Raw genomic sequence first — 16,602 nt, forward strand, 5'->3', positions numbered from 1 at the left:
CCACTTTTCTTTGAGATTATCAGCAGCCAAATCTTTGCACCTTTTTTGAGTTTGTGACAAAAGCTTGTTTTTGAGCTACTCTTTGATTGGCTCAGTGGAAATCTTAGGGAGGGTGGAGGGAAAGGTGTTTTTCATCTCTATTCAAATGAGGCCTCTATTCAGATTCTAAAAATAAATGTGTTTTTGTCTGAAAAACCAGTTGGGCAATAAGGATGGAGGGTCTCAATGGTAGCTGATTCTTCACAGCACATTTGAGCCTGAAGTAAATTGAGGGGCCATGGTGCCAGGTGACCCTGCTTTTGATCTGCCCTCTTTTTCTTGCTTTCAGGCAGAGCGGCCTGACACCATGTTGGGAGTTGTGTGTGGGGCCCTCCACGTGGCAGATGTGAACCTGCGGAACAGCATCTCTAACTTCCTTCACTCCTTAGAGAGGTAGGCTTTGCTTCTCGCAGTCTGTGCAAGCGAACCAGGGGTCCTGAGGACCCGACTGAAGTTCAGAGGCCCATTTATTCTTCTCTCTGTTCCTGACAGCTTATGAGTGCTAATTGGTGTTCACTGACGATGGGGGAAGGGGAGAGAAGAGGTATAGGAGTTTACGGCAAATGATTTTGGGGCTCTAAGTGCAAATTCTAGAAATTGGTTTATACCACAGTTAGAATAGGTTGCTTTTTAAAAACTGGAGTCTGGCTGAGGTAAACATTCTGTTCTGTACAAGCATCAAATCTCTCTAAGCCTTGGAGATGAAAATCTGGTGTTTTTTCTCTATCAAGGAACCCTGACTATTTCATCTATTACCTGTAAAATGTCAAGAATTAATGATTGAGGCTGATATTCAAGATGACCTCATAAGTCTTTCAAGTTTAGGATCAGACTGTGTGGGGCTAAACTCATTTCCAACACTGGTTCTGAAGACTAAGCTCTGCTTTTGAGTCCCTGGAGGAATTGCCCACGAGGCTGATCATTTTATAGCACTTTAATCACAGGAACTGTAATTCCTTCTGTGTTGTTAGACTTATATCAGCTCCCTTTTGAGGTGTCTGAAAGGAAGAAAAGAAACAGAATTTTTAAAATTGAACTGAGATTTCCATTATTCAAGTCAAGTCTTACCATGAAGATCTTTCACTATGTTGCTTAGGCACTAAAAGCTTCATCAGCTCACATTAACACTTCTGTATCAAATCTAAATCCTTCACTGTGACTTTCAATTCCCTGTGTGCTGTGGCTCCTTTTTACCGGTCCAGCCTCACTCATTTCTATTCTTCAACATGCAGTCTCTAACCTAGTTCAGTGTTTTCCCTACTGGTGTACAGGTATGTCAGAGGTAATCTCTATGAGCTCCCCCTACCTTTTAAACATGATTTTAAATTTATTTTTAAAACTTGTGCTTTGAAATAATTTCAGACTTAGAGAAGAACTGCGTGAACAATACAAACATCATCTATGTATTCTTTGCCCAGATTCACCCATTATTAACAACTTGCCCGTCTGGTATTATTACTCACTCCTTCGGTTATTATCAGAAGTCTGTCTTGATAATGTTTCCTTCCTTGGCAATGTCCTTCCTTCCCTCTCTACCCAGCCCTGGCCTACTGCCTTTTTTCTTTAAGACCCCAAATAAAATTCAGTCGATAGGAGAAGATGAGTGTTGATTGTCCTGGGACTCTTCTCTTTTTGAAATAAGAAAAGAAATAAAAAAACTTGAAATAAGTTTCACTTTTATTTATTTTTAAGAACAGGTAATATATTCACATGGTTCAAAATTCAAAAGGCACAAAAAGTGTATAGTGAAACATCTCCCTCTTACCTCTGTTCTGTGGCCATCCAGTTTCCTTCCCTGTAGTCAAACCATGTTAGCAGTTTTTTTCTGTAATCTTTCAGACATATAGTAAGTTTATGTAAGCATATATATGTAATATTTGTTCCTTTCTAACCCCTGCGTTTATTTTTTTAAACCCAGGTGGTAGCATACTCTGAAACTATCCCATGCAATTTCACTTGTTTTTCTCATTTAGCAGTGTATTTTAGAGAGTATCTCATGTTAGTGCATAAAGGGCTTCATCTTGCTTTTTAATGGCATAATATTCCATTATATGGCATTTTCATAATTTATATACAGTCCCTTACTGATGGTCCTTTAGGTTGTTTTCAGTGTCGATATTCCAGGAAATGCTCTTCCCAATAACCTTTGATATTCCCTTGTAAACGTTTAGAACTTTCTAGAAGCATGTGTCTCTCACATTGTTCTTTCAGGGGTCAAGTCCTTTCTGCTCATACACTTCTGAATACAGTAGACGTTGAACTTATCTATGAGGGAGCCAAGTACGTGCTGAAGGTATGCTGAACCCCAGTGAGGTCTACGCTATGCTTTTCGTCTCTCTGTCAGCTGGTTTCCTTTAGGTCCAGAGACAGAGGGGAAGTTTGGTTTACTGCAGGGGTGGGTGTTCGTGAAATTACAGTCGTTATTACTGTCAGTAGCCTGTGTCACTGCAGTGTTTGATGATTCTCTGAAAATGTTTTTGCTGTTGCTGAACTTCACATATGCTGCCAAGAGATAAAGGAGACAGAGAACAACCAGAGCAGGGAGATGCATCTAAGGCCCCCCTCTTTGATTGCCGCAGGGCCGGCACAGCAGTAGTGCTCAGAGCACCAGTGCCATGAATTTCCTTCCTCTCTGACAGAGCTTTCTTTTTTTCTTTTTTTAAAAAATTAATTAATTTAATTAATTTATTTATAGGCTGTGTTAGGTCTTCATTGCTGTGTGTGGGCTTTCGCTAGTTGCAGTGAGCGGGGGCTACTCTTTGCTGCGGTGGGTGGGCTCCTTATTGTGGTGGCTTCTCTCATTGTGGCATGTGGGCTTCAGTAGTTGCGGCACACAGGCTCAATAGTTGTGGCTCGTGGGCTCTAGAGCACAGGCTGAATAGTTGTGGCGCACGGGCTTCATTGCTCCACGGCATGTAGGATCCTCCTAGACCAGGGATGGAACCTGTGTCCCCTGCATTGGCAGGCAGATTCTTAACCACTGTGCCAGCAGGGCAGTCCCTGACAGAGCTTTCTTACCTAGATCTCTGAGGTACTGAAATTTTGTCTGGGATTCCCCCTGGAAGGGACACAGTGACCTGTCTCTTCGGGCTCTCGTTTCCTACAGGTGACGCGACAGTCCCCAAACTCCTACGTGGTGATCATGAACGGCTCGTGTGTGGAAGTAGATGTGCATCGGTTGAGTGATGGAGGACTGCTCTTGTCCTATGATGGCAGCAGTTATACCACGTACATGAAGGAGGAGGTGGATAGGTGAGTGGCTGTTTGAGGTCCGTTTGTTGGTCATTGTATCAACCTTTTCTCTCAGTAGGCACTACTCATGGGATTTTTCAAGATCTTTTTTGGATTCTATTCTTATTAAAAAAAATAATACATGCACTTAAAAATTTGAAGAGTATGAAAAGTGTTTATAATTAAAAACATTGTCTCTCTGCCACTGCATTGTGGGCAGACAATGAAAAATAAATCCCTCTTTTTATAAGCTACCACTGTTAACAGCTTCTGTTTTTGCAGAAATGTTGTATGTATATTCAAGTTACATATATGTACGTACTGTTTTTCTTTTAAATACATTCACAAATAAAAATAACCTTTAGTTCTGTACCTTAATTTTTTCCTTTAACATATTTTACACTGTTCAACACCAATCATTCAGTGTTGTTGTGATAATTAAATGAATTAACATATGGAAAAGGTGTAGAACATTACCTGGAACATAGTAAGGGTTCAAAAAATATTAGCTATTACATCATCATGACCTTCATTTTTTTTTTCCCCTTAGTGGAGGTACCTATTCTTTTTAATGGTCATATAATATGCCATTATATGGATGTATCATAATTTATTTAATCTGACCCTTATTGAAGGAAATTTTTGTTATTTGACATTGTAAACAAAGATGCAAAGAATGTGCTGTGTGTGTGTGTGTAGGATGAAGTTTTTAGGTTTTTTTTTTTTTAATATTGACATTATCCCTCCATTATCCTTTACAACTTGAGGTGCTTTATTGACTTACATACTCTCACTTATCTCCTAGGTATCGCATCACAATTGGCAATAAAACATGTGTGTTTGAGAAGGAAAATGACCCTTCGGTGATGCGCTCACCTTCTGCTGGGAAGTTAATCCAGTACATTGTGGAGGATGGAGGCCATGTGTTCGCTGGCCAGTGCTATGCTGAGATCGAGGTCAGGGTGGTGACTGGGCTTCCGGGTCATGGGAGGAGAGGGGGAACAAGAGTTGACTGGGGTTGACTAGGACTCAAGAGTAACAGAAAGGAAGTAGAAAATAGAAAGGAAAGAGTATCAGTTGGCTTAATTGGGATTATGAACCTTAAGATTTTAAAAACAAATAAAAAGCTCATAGTTTTAAAAAAAAAAGCTCATAGTTTTTCTTTGACAGATTAGGAATCTCTAGCTCTAAAAATAGATCCTAGGCAATAACACTTGTTGAGTGTTAGGTATTGTGCTAAGTACTGGTTATATAGAAAAAAATATGATAGGTGGAATGGGGCCCCAAAATAGACAAGTGATGAAATATGAATTCTGAGAGAGCCAAGCACAGAGTACAGAGAGCTACCTGCCCCAAATCAGTGTGGGGCTGGATGGCTGGTGAAGGAAGACTTCCTTAAAGAGGGGACATTGATCTTAGCCATGAACGATAGATACTGATAGACCAGTTGCAGAAGGGCAGGGAACAGTGTTTAAAGGTGAAGGCACAGCATGTGCAAAGGCACAGAAGCAAGAGAGTATGGTATATTGAGAACAGACTGAGGTTTAATGGGAAAGGGCAAGCAAAGATGCTAAATGAGTCATCAGAATTTGAGATCGTGAAGGACCTTATAAGAAATACTAAGACTTTAGACTCTCCTGAATGCAGGTGGGGAGTCACTGAAATCATTTGACATGGAAAAGTGATAGGGTGAGATTTGGGCTCTAGAATGATTGCTTTCACTGGCGTTGTTGGAGGTGCATAGCAGGTAAGGAAGTCTGTTGGGAGGTTTTTGAACTACTCTAGGCCAGAAATGGTAAGAGCCTAAACCAAAGAGATGGCAAGGCAGGAAGATTTTGAGAGAGGTTTAGAAGATGTACTTGGCTGGGCCTGGTAATTGGTAGTTAAGGGAGAAAAAGGAGTGAAGAATGATCCTTAGGTTTTGGTCTGGATATCATAGGTAGTCAGTGTGAGCACCTAGATCCACAGGTTTGAGGAGGATAAATTGTTCATCACTTCTAAGTACAAGAAAATCAAAAACACAAACTATGGCAAAATGGATTTACACATTAGAAATGGGAAATGTCATTAGCTGTTATTAATCCCTAATGCTGGGTCCTGAGAGATTTTATTTTTCATTGCAGGTGATGAAGATGGTAATGGCCTTAACAGCTGCAGAGTCTGGCTGCATTCATTACGTCAAGCGGCCTGGAGCAGTTCTTGACCCAGGCTGTGTAATAGCCAAAATGCAGCTGGACAACCCCAGCAAGGTCCAGCAGGTGAGTAGGAAGACACTTTTAATACTGCTCTCCATGAGCTGGTCACACGGTAGAGGCAGTTTGGAGAGGCAAGTGATTTCAGTGCTTGCTTTTCCAGTTTTTCCTTAAGCTTTTTACCCCTGATTTTATGCCTTGTATTTGTGCCTTTCATATTATGGAACTAGAATTTGTACGCGTTAACTATGATACTGTGGTTCTGTGATTTTCCTCAAGATGCTTCTTCTGTTGACTTCTCTCCTCGTAGCTGGGTATGGTGAAGGGGAGTCTTGATTTTGCATGATGAATCTGAGTTGCAGTGATGTGTTTGTACCGTGACTAGAAGGTCGTGGATGACTTGATCTCTCATTGGGGTTGACAGGCTGAGCTTCACACAGGCAGTCTGCCGCAGATCCAGAGCACAGCACTCAGAGGCGAGAAGCTCCATCGAGTGTTCCACTACGTCCTGGATAATCTGGTCAACGTGATGAATGGATACTGCCTTCCAGATCCTTTCTTTAGCAGCAGGGTATGAATCACTTTTCTTGGGGAGGTGGGGTGGGGAAATGGTATGCATGGTAGGGTATCTGTTCTCCAAGATAGTTTAAAAATCACATAAGGACCCTCGCTGCGATCTATTGAAAGTCAGCCCTCAACACAAGGGTTTGTAAAAAAAGAAAAAAAAAAAAAAAGAGAGAGAGAAAAATCACGTAAGGATTTTTTTTTTTAAGAGGGAGAGAAAGAAAGCTGTTTGACCTGAAACTCTCCCACCATTATTTTTGGGATTTGGTCTCTAAATTGTTGCTTTGTATTTGTGTCATTGACTTCACGTTTAATTGGAATTTAAACCAGAGAACAAAGACAATGTTAGGTGCTTATATTACAATTTCAAAGTAAGTACACGCAGACCTCAGAGATATTGCGAGTTTGGTTCCAGACCACCACACTAACGTGCAAATATTACAGGAAAGCAAGTCATATGAATTTTTTGGTTTCTCACTGTGTAGAAAAGTTATGTTTACACTATACTACCTTAATTAAAAAATGCTTTATTGCTAAAAAATGCTAACCATCATCTGAGCCTTCAGTGAGTCACATAATGTTTTTGCTGATGGAGGGTTTGAAATATCGCAAGAATTACCAAAATGTGACACAGAGACATGAAGTGAGCAAATGCTGTTGGAAAAATGGTGCCGATAGACTTGCTTAACACAGGGTTTTACACGAAATCTTCAGTGTGTTAAAAAAACACAATATTTGTGAAGTGCGATAAAGCAACACACAGGATAAAGCACGGTGTGCCCGTGCTATCTGGTAGTGAATTCAGATATATCACTTTATGTGGGGATTGTGTTAATCTTGTCTGGATCCTATTTTATTATTTCCTTCTTCTCAGGTTAAAGACTGGGTTGAACGGTTGATGAAGACCCTCAGAGATCCCTCCTTGCCTCTCCTAGAACTGCAAGACATCATGACCAGCGTCTCTGGTCGTATCCCCCCCAATGTGGAGAAGTCTATCAAGAAGGAAATGGCTCAGTATGCTAGCAACATCACATCCGTCCTCTGTCAGTTTCCCAGCCAGCAGGTACTTATAGAGGAACTCTGTCGTTTTCCGCTGGCTGCCCACGCTAGAGTTCATATTGTAGGATTCCTTCCTATTTGGATCCTCCTCCCTGTCTGGATGTTGTGCTTTTGAAGTTCGAAGCATTGTGCCCTTTACAAAACCACCTCATGATACAAGCCCAATAAGGAAAGTGCTGTGTGTGAAATGTAAAGTATCTGTGGTTAAGAGAAAAGCATACTGGCCATGTACCCCACAGAGTTTTGTTTTTGGGGCTGTGCCCTAATTAGAAGTGTTTTTGTGAATTTAAAGTAGGTAGATATTTGGTAGTTCTGTCATCAGAGACTTCGTTACTACTTCTGCAGCAGGCTTATTACCCTTTGCCCAGAATCCAAACTTACATGTAGGGAGTAAAGCTAGACAAGTGGGGAGTTAACTTTGGATCTTAAGCATGTCTTGCCTATCCAGGCCTCTGGTAAGGATGCTAGTTTTTGTGATACATTTATTAGTTCCTCTGGGAAAGAGTGAAATGAAGTAAAAGTTGCTTTCTTATTTATTATGAATGCGTCCCTGTACTATGCCCAGTAACTTTCAGCTGCTCTCAGTATGTGAAAGATCGAAATTGCCATGTTACAATCAAGAAGATTGCTAGTGTTGATGCTGTGCAGGCTAATGCTTTGGGTCCCTTTGCTGGGTTGAGCTTCATTTTTTCCCTCTCTTGTACTTTAGATCGCCAACATCCTAGATAGCCATGCAGCTACGCTGAACCGGAAATCGGAACGGGAAGTCTTCTTCATGAACACTCAGAGCATCGTCCAGCTGGTGCAGAGGTAGTTACACGTAACTCCAGATTCACAGACCTGCCTATCCCTATACCTTCCTTTCTTCTAAACAGTCACAAAGAGCTTTGCCTCAGGTTTGACTTAGAGAAATTAAAAAGCACCTCATATCTTAGAAAATACCTTATATCTACTAAATATCTTAGAATCGTGAGCTGTCTTAATGTTTCTGATGATTTTCTATTCTGCATCTTTCTGTCAATTATTAAGGCACAGAAATCTCATTGTTTGCTTTTTCCTTGCCATTTCAATGAAACTCCTAATTTTTCTTCTAGCAGAGGGCCCCATTTGACATTTATTTTTCTTAGCTTATGGAGTCAACTGTTGGACTAAAGAATCTTCACAGGACATTTTCAGCTTTAAGATATTCATAAACTTTTCAGATACCCTTTAGCTATTTCAAGGGTGTGGTAATAATCATTTCTACTTCACAGTTGGGACTGAACCAGGGTGTTGGTAGGTGGGGCTATCAAGTGGTTTTTGGTTTTGTTTTCTCTTTTTTTCTCGACTCCTTTATAAGAAAAAAAAAATCTTGTCTGTAGCCACATTTCTTTTAGGCTTGAATTTAAATTGATCTGGTTAGTTGATTCTAAGCTGGCTCCTGTCCTGTTCTGTATTCAGAGGGAAAGCAGTTCAGTAGAAAGGCTAGTGAATCTGGGCCCTGGGTTTATTATGTAATAGTCTGTTATTTAACAGCGTTAGCCTGTCAGGTTTTTCAGTGGGGACTTCTTCGGTTTGCCCAGGTACCGCAGTGGCATCCGAGGCCACATGAAGGCTGTGGTGATGGACCTGCTGCGGCAGTACCTGCGAGTAGAGACACAATTCCAGAATGGTAAGCTCCTTCCTGAGCACTCTGTCTCCCCCGAGGACTGAGTAACAGCTGAGCCAGTCCATCCTGTCACTAACACTTGACATTAACACACTCTTCCGCCTTTCACCAGTCCCTTATAAACTAAACCTCTATATCTCACCAGCGCCAAAGAAAGAGCAACAACAAGACACAGCTTGATGAGATTGTGAATCCAGTGTGCTTCTGGGAGAGGGCTGAGATAATGTTTCTAGTAGAGATTAGCATTCCCATTGGCACCTTCTTGACCTTGTACAGTGAGAGTTGGTTGAGTCATGACCAGGCTGAAATCGAGAAACCCTATCTGAAGAGCTAGCCTCTCAGCAGCTAATCCATGGATTGAACCATGGGCCTCTGAAAAAGGCTCAGATCTTCCAGAGCTTTTCAGTGTATCATTTAGGTGGAATTTATCCCTGGCTTTCTCTATAGAGCTTCACTAAATGATGTACAAAGTCTCTAACTAAAACACCTGGCTAAGATTTTAAAGCTACATACTGCTGATACTGCTTTCTGCCACAAGATGGCAGTGAAACACCACAGAATTTGAAAGATTACCTAATATTTTCTTTTATCAGTTTTACTCCCTTTTCCATCCTTAAAGAATGACTCTGCCACTCATGACAAGCAGAAACACTCAAGTAAATATTGCAAACTGAATCCAGCAATGTGTAAAATAATAGATCACAACCAAATTGGCTTTATCCTACTAGTGCAAGCTTGATAATATTTGAAAAACTGATTGTTATTTATCATGTAATAGACTAAAAGAGGAGAAAACATGGTCATCATCTTAAGATATGGATGAAAAAAGCATTTGATGAATTTTCATATTCACTTATGATAAATTCTTGCCCAACTAAGAATGAAATGAAACTTTTTATGATGTAAAGTTCTACAAAAAAATCTATAGGATGCATCATACATAGTGGTAAAATGTTGGAAGCATTCTCTCTTTAAGATTGGGAATAAGACAAAGACACCTACTGTCATTACTGCTATTTAGCATCATACAGGATATCCCAGCTGATGCAGTAAAAAAAGAAAAAGAATGAAAAGGTATGAAGATAAGAAAGGAGTAAGGAAATAAATCAGCCACTGTTAGATATGATGTGAGGTCTACCTGGAAAGCCTCAAAGAATCCACATATTTATTATTAGTATTATTTAAAATCTAACAAAATTGCTGGATATACAAAAGTCAATATACAGAATTCAAATTTTATAGAACAATCACTTAAAAAAGCAGTTTAGAAAAATATTCTGTTTAAAGCAGCAACCCAAAATATGAAATTCTGAGGAATAAGTCTAATGAAAAATGTCCAACCTCTTTTGGAGAAAATTATAATCAGTAAGAATAATAAAGAAGATCTAAATGAATATCATGGTCTTGGATTGGGAATACATATTTGCAAAGTGTTGATTCTCCCTCATCTGTAGTTTCATTGACATTCCAATAAAAATCTTACTAGTGTATTTTTGTGGAATTTGTCAAGTTAATTCTGTAATTTACATGAAAGGAAAGGTAACCAAGATTCTTCTAAAGAAATACACTGTGAAGATATTCGTCCAGTCAAATATATCAAGTTTTAATATAAGGCCATATTAATGAAGAAATTGTGATATTGGTTTAGGGACAGATTAATAGAACAATGAAACATTGGTTCTTTTAATCCAGAAGCAGATGCACACATATATAAAAACTTAGGTTACAACTGAGCAGGTATTGTAAATCATGAGGAAAGGGTAGACTTTTCAATATTTCAATAAATGATACTGGGACAATGGATTATTCATTTGCGCCCACCCCCAAAAAGGATCCCTAACCTAGACCATACACACAAAAATCAATTCCAGATGAACTGAAAACTTAAAACATGTACTAAAGAGGTAAAACTACTAAATTTTTAGGAGATTATCCTTATGACCTAAGGTTAAAGAAGATTTTGTCATGTAAGACCAGCAAGTATAGGGACTTCCCTGGTGGTCCAGTGGATAAGACTCCATGCTCCCAGTGCAGGGGGCCCGGGTTCGACCCCTGGTCAGGGAACTAGATCCCGCATGCTGCAACTAAAAGAGCCCTCATGCCACAACTAAAGATCCTTCATGCCGCAACGAAGGTCCTGCATGCGTAACAAAGATCCCATGTGCTGCAACTAAGACCAGGCACAGCCAAATAAATAAATAAATAATTTTTTAAAAATTGCTAGTAACTTTAAAAAAAAAAAAGGCTAGCAAGTACAGACTATAAAGGAAAAGGATAAGTAATTTGACCTCCCTTAAGAACTTTTGTTAGTGAAAAGATACCATAAAAAGACTGAAAATAAAAGCCACAATGTAGAAGAAGATATTTATAGATTGTAACAACTAAGAAAGGGTTAGTATCTACAATCTATAGAGCACTGGTCTGAAGCAATAAGTAAATGACAACCTAATAGAAAAATGGGCAAAAGATATAAAAGTATCGTTCACAGAAGAGGAAGCATAAATAATCCACAAACTCATGAAAAGATGTTCAATCTTACTACCAATTAGAGAAACGTGAACCAAAACCACAATAAGATTGGCAAAAATTTAAATTTCACATCATCTTCCACCACTTCTGTAAGCATAAGTGCAAATTGATATGACCACTTTGGAAAACAGTTTGTTAATACCTAATGGAGTTCAACTTATTAATATTCTTCAACCTAGCAGTTTTACTCTTAGATGATATACTCCAGAGAAACTGTTACACATGTTTATTAAGGAGACACGTACAGGACCGTTTGTGGCAGCGTCATTCATGAGTAGCAGAAGAGACTGGAAACAACCCAAATATATGCAAGTAGAATAGATAATTGAATTCTAGTATATCCCTGCAATGGATTATTCTACAGCAGTGAAAACAGATGAACCACGGTACACAAGTGAACAAAAGATGAATCTCAAAAACATAATGATGAGGGAAAGAAACGAGTTACAGAAGGATCCATATACAACGATTCCATTGTTATCAAGTTGAAAACAGGAAAAATGAAATGATACATACATTTATGATACATATAAAGAAGAGCAAAAGAACGATTCACATAAAATTCAGCTTAGTGGTTGTTTTTGAGGAGGAGCACATAGGATCCTTCAAAGACACTAAAAATGTTCTGTTAAGATAGATGGTAGTTACCTGGGTGTTTTCTTCTGTGTGTATATTTCACAATACAAAGTTTTTAAAAAGAGGCACTTGATATCTGCTTGGTGTCTCCACTCTCTTCCCTGGGTAAATATTCTTTTTATTTCCCCTGATTCTAGTAATTTCTATTAACAAGATATATTTCTGTTGTCACTTCAAAGCTCAGTCTTGGTCAGGAGAAATATGAGTCTATATAGGACAACCAGTTTTTAAACAGCTTCCGTTTTGTTCTGAATGGGTCTTTTATGACACTGGCAGGTCTCTAAATATTGTAGTCCACTGTTGTTCAAATATATTTAGTTTCATTTTGAAAAGAAATCTTATGTCACTCTCTGATATTTAATACAGATAAAAGCAGAGTTGCCTTGGTTGATTGTATTCAGTGTTCTAGGAATCTATGGTGATGCACTTTGAATGCCATTGTTCTGGTTTGTAACTTAACATGCAGTCAGAACTAAGGTGGTGATCCTTTAGTATTTTCATGATTTCATAAAATTCTGACCCTTGAGACTATTCAAACACTAATTCTCCTTTGCTTGCAAATTTAATTCTGAGGTAAGCTGTTTTCTAAAGAACTGAATATTACTTATATCCTATGGTAGATATCACTACAGTATACCTGAAGCTTATGCTTCTGTTGCAAAACATAGCTCTGCTAGCCAGAACTAACCACCCCAGGTGGCCTTGTGAAAGGCCAATAAAAATATGCATAACTGTACTGTCCCTATAGACCTTTTGACTTAATGCAAGGTTCTCCCCGACCTGTGCCTTAGTTTGGATTTGGAATTTCTAGGCATTGCTTAGCTGCTTTATGGACTTCCAGGGGAAAATGTTGATTCCAGAGGTAGCAGCCATCCTTCTTGTGGACATTGATAAGTTTGGTGTTTTATTTTTGAGCTAAGACTGTTCCTTCTAGTTAGGGTGAAATATTTTCAGAGTCAAACATGGAACCAGAATCTCTAGCTGGGGTTTAATGGTATTGACATTTCTTTTTAAGCAGCTGAACCCTCTCTTCTAAGGAAATCATTCCAGGAAGCTAAATAAGAGAGTTTAGAGTGGGGGGAGGGGCAGTTGAGATTATCCCCAAACCCTCAGTCTCTAAAACACACCCTTTCCCCACCTGTCAAAAATTTTTTTTTAATGAAAATAAGATTAACAGAGGTAAAGTGACTTGCCCAGGAGCACATAGTAAATTGGCAACAGAGCTAGGCTTTGAGCCCAGTTCTTACACCAGATTGCCTGACTCCTAGCCCAGGGTTGCTTTTACTAAACAACACTGCCAGTTCTATACAAATCCACCTAAGGAAAATCTTAAGTATTTCTTTTCACATCTATCCGTTTTGTTTTTTTTTTTTGGCTGCGTTGGGTCTTCATTACTGTGCACAGGCTTTAGTTGCGGCAAGCAGTGGATACTCTTCATTGTGGTGCACAGGCTTTTCATTGTGATAGCTTCTCTTGTTGCGGAGCATGGGCTCTAGGTGCACAGGCTTCAGTAGTTGCAGCATGTGTGCTCAGTAGTTGTGGCTCACGGGCTCTAGAACTCAGGCTCAGTAGTTGTGGCGCATGGGCTTAGTTGCTCCGTGGCATGTGGGATCTTCCCAGACCAGGGATTGAACCCATGTCCCCTGCATTAGCAGGTGGATTCTTAACCACTGCGCGACCAGGGAAGTCCTTATCAGTTTTCTAATTATAGATGTTAGAAAACAAACAAATAGCATGTAAATGTGAACATTCATACATGGGTGAGGACCAGTTCTTTTTGCTGCTTGCAGGTCACTATGACAAATGCGTGTTCGCCCTTCGGGAGGAAAACAAGAGTGACATGAACACTGTACTGAACTACATCTTCTCTCACGCTCAAGTTACCAAGAAGAATCTTCTGGTCACAATGCTTATTGTGAGTACCATTTTTCAGAAGCTATAAGGATAGCTGATGATATGAAAAAAGCATTTCTCCCTGTGACGGCTGTGGTCAGAGGAAAAGCTCCTGTCTTTTGTGATTGTGGGATGAGTGGGGCTTGGGTTGTGGATTAACAATTTCTCACATCTGTCTTTGTCCTTGACCTGAAGGAGCCTGCTCCAGTCAGGAAAGAATTGTTCTGCCAGTTATGCATATAATCTTGCATGGAAACTCAGATCTCTCAGCTCTGCTTAGAGATGCCCCACGCTTCCTCATTCCTGTTGTCACTCGTGACAGTAGTTTTAAAATTTAGCCTTATCTAAAAATAAAATTTAGCCTTTTCCATTATAACTCTCACTTGTTCATGAATGCTCTCATATCTAAAACTTAATAACAGAAAAGCAGCTGTGATACATCTAGTACTGTTCCTCCCCCACCAAAGAAAGGTAAATTTATTTCTCATCTTCTTTGCTCCCTTTCTGTTTCAGTTACATGGACATCTAAGCTTGGATTATAGTACTGGTAGTAGGTACATGCTTTTGTCCCCATAACCTAGTGAGATTTAGTAAGAGAGAATGAGAAGTGAGACTAGTAAATGTGAATAGGACTGATGTACATTTGACCAGTGGAAGTTTTGTGGGCTTAAGGATTTTTAAAGATGATTTGTAAATTTTCCACTCTTGGTTTTTCTGGTTGAGTTAATTCTGGGAATCAGAGAACAACAGGACTTTTCTTAGAGCCCCAGCCACCCCCCCCCGCCCCCCCATCCCATGAGCAGTTAATTGCCTTGCAGCTGCATGTTTCTCTTTTTTGGAGACTATAGTACCTTTTTGCTCCTGTGGTTTTCTTTCTTGTCCTTTTGTGGAATTGGCATTCTTGGTACCTTAATTCCAGCATTTCTTCTTGGAGGGAAAGAAAAACTATAAATCTTCACTGCTATTTTTTATTTCATGGTTCAGAATGAAGGGAAACTACCTCACATCTCTGGTTAACAACAGTGCCATTCAGTTATCTGCCTAGCTGGCTAACTCTCGAGGATATAACATTTTTTTAGAATAGCCACTTTAAAAAATATGTAATCACAGGGAGAGTTCATTACCTTTGCTACCCTAGAATGGCTAGATGGTGGGGAAACCAGAAGATGCATTTGAAAGGGGAAAGAAAAAAAATTTCAGCACAATGTAATATTTCAGCTTCTCCAAGTGATAGGTTTTGGCAAAGAAGTGGTATTATCTATGGCAACCTGCTGATTTTCTTTTCCTCAATTGGAAGAGGAAAGAAATCTCTGACTAATTAGATTTTTTCCCTTAGATTTTAATGAAAGTATTGCTAATTCTTATTTGGATAAAGCCAAATGAGAATTACCTCTGGCAGAAAAGGGTAATGATGAGAGTGTGGAAGAATCTGTCAGTTTGGACTTAAAATGGGGTGAAATTTGCCTTTTTAGGAGGCTAATTATGGTGAGTTTTCATTTTATTATGATTACCTTTTTAAGGACTTAACAGTTTTTCTGCACTGAAAATAGACCAAAGCCCAGAATCCTTGGAGCAGCAGAAGAGTAATGATCGTCCAAGACTGTCGCTGGGTTTCTTAAATTCTAATTTGTAAGATATAGGGGCTCGGCTCGCTCCTTTTGCGGAGTGATTGTAAGTAACGCTTGCCTTAAGAATCTCATTATTGGAACACGGAGCCATATTTCCTCTGAGAATTCTGGAGTAGCTTTGAGCCGGGGCTGTTCATTTCTCAAGTAATCACGCTGGTGTGATGGAGAGAGAAAATGGCAGCTGTTCGGAGCTCAGGCCTTCAATTTTCTTCAGAGTCCAGTCACTCAAGTGTGTAATTACACGGGGGGTGCTGCAGAGGCGTTGGGCCCTGTCAGAGAACTGGTTTGAGGCTTTGCTTTCTGCTCTTGCCAGTCAGGACAGGCAGACGCCAATGGGACTCTGACTTGCTGCTGTTCTTTTTTTCCCCTACCTTGTCATCCTGATTACTTCTTACCTGCGTGGATAGTACCCAAACTTTTCTTTCCAACAGACTGAGCCCTTTGGAGAAAGCTGTTCGTTAGTGTTTGGGTTTAGATGAATAGGACAGGGAGGGGGAGGGGAAGAGGAGGGAGGAGGGTGATGAGGGAGCGGAGGAGGAGGAGGAGGAGGAAGGTTGAAGATGTGAACCAGAAAGATGGATTTGTCCTTTTCTTTATTTTGGCACTTCACATTTATCTTTAAACAAACAAACAAACAAAGCTTGGTAAACACCTACAGGCTTTTATAACATTAAATTGCTTTTGAAATAGCAGTTATTTTGACCTCATCTCAGAGATTTGAAAGTGAAGAAGTTAATTGCTATGATTGAGCTGAGGGCCAGCCAGCAGTGACTAAGGCAGCAGGATGAAGGCTGGAAATATGCTCCTTTCTGATATGTCTTTGGCAATGGTCAGGTCCCCCACCCCACCTCTGCATCAATGGTGGTAGCTGGGAAAAGCCATTCTAGTCATTTGGATGACTCATTCTGTAGGTCTTACTCTCTTTTACGGATATCACCTGGCTATGGTAGCATTCGAGTCTCCCAGCTTGTGTTCTCTGCTGGTTCCCCTTTCTTTGCTTACCTTGGCTTCCTGATTGATGGTTATGTGCCCAGCATTCCAACCTCTGCTTTCCAGAAGTGGGACTGTTGATGGTGTGCTTTGCTGTACTAGATGATTTCTGGGGCTTTTGAACCTAGAGGGAGAGAATCAAGAAAATCAGGCTTCTGTGAATCAGTGTTGCAGGATGTGGGCTGCTCCGAGG

The 16,602-nt window shown here is 39.9% G+C and overlaps 1 protein-coding gene across 11 annotated transcripts in view; it reads left to right on the forward strand.

Moving 5' to 3' along the window:
- ACACA (acetyl-CoA carboxylase alpha) overlaps nt 1–16,602 on the forward strand; it is a 281,219-nt gene that overhangs the window by 132,301 nt on the left and 132,316 nt on the right. For all 11 annotated transcript variants that reach the window (XR_009049894.1, XM_057714164.1, XM_057714165.1 and 8 more), the window contains 10 exons: nt 329–432; nt 2,251–2,332; nt 3,146–3,291; nt 4,076–4,226; nt 5,394–5,528; nt 5,887–6,033; nt 6,901–7,089; nt 7,795–7,895; nt 8,648–8,736; nt 13,689–13,813. Coding sequence is in view for 10 of the 11 variants with exons in the window: in XM_057714164.1 (XP_057570147.1) it covers nt 329–432; nt 2,251–2,332; nt 3,146–3,291; nt 4,076–4,226; nt 5,394–5,528; nt 5,887–6,033; nt 6,901–7,089; nt 7,795–7,895; nt 8,648–8,736; nt 13,689–13,813 (1,269 nt within the window). In the remaining variant the exon portion in view is untranslated. The remainder of the gene's footprint in view (nt 1–328; nt 433–2,250; nt 2,333–3,145; nt 3,292–4,075; nt 4,227–5,393; nt 5,529–5,886; nt 6,034–6,900; nt 7,090–7,794; nt 7,896–8,647; nt 8,737–13,688; nt 13,814–16,602) is intronic.

The sequence above is a fragment of the Hippopotamus amphibius genome, chromosome 17 (assembly GCF_030028045.1).
Source record: "Hippopotamus amphibius kiboko isolate mHipAmp2 chromosome 17, mHipAmp2.hap2, whole genome shotgun sequence".
Classification (NCBI taxonomy): domain Eukaryota; kingdom Metazoa; phylum Chordata; class Mammalia; order Artiodactyla; family Hippopotamidae; genus Hippopotamus; species Hippopotamus amphibius.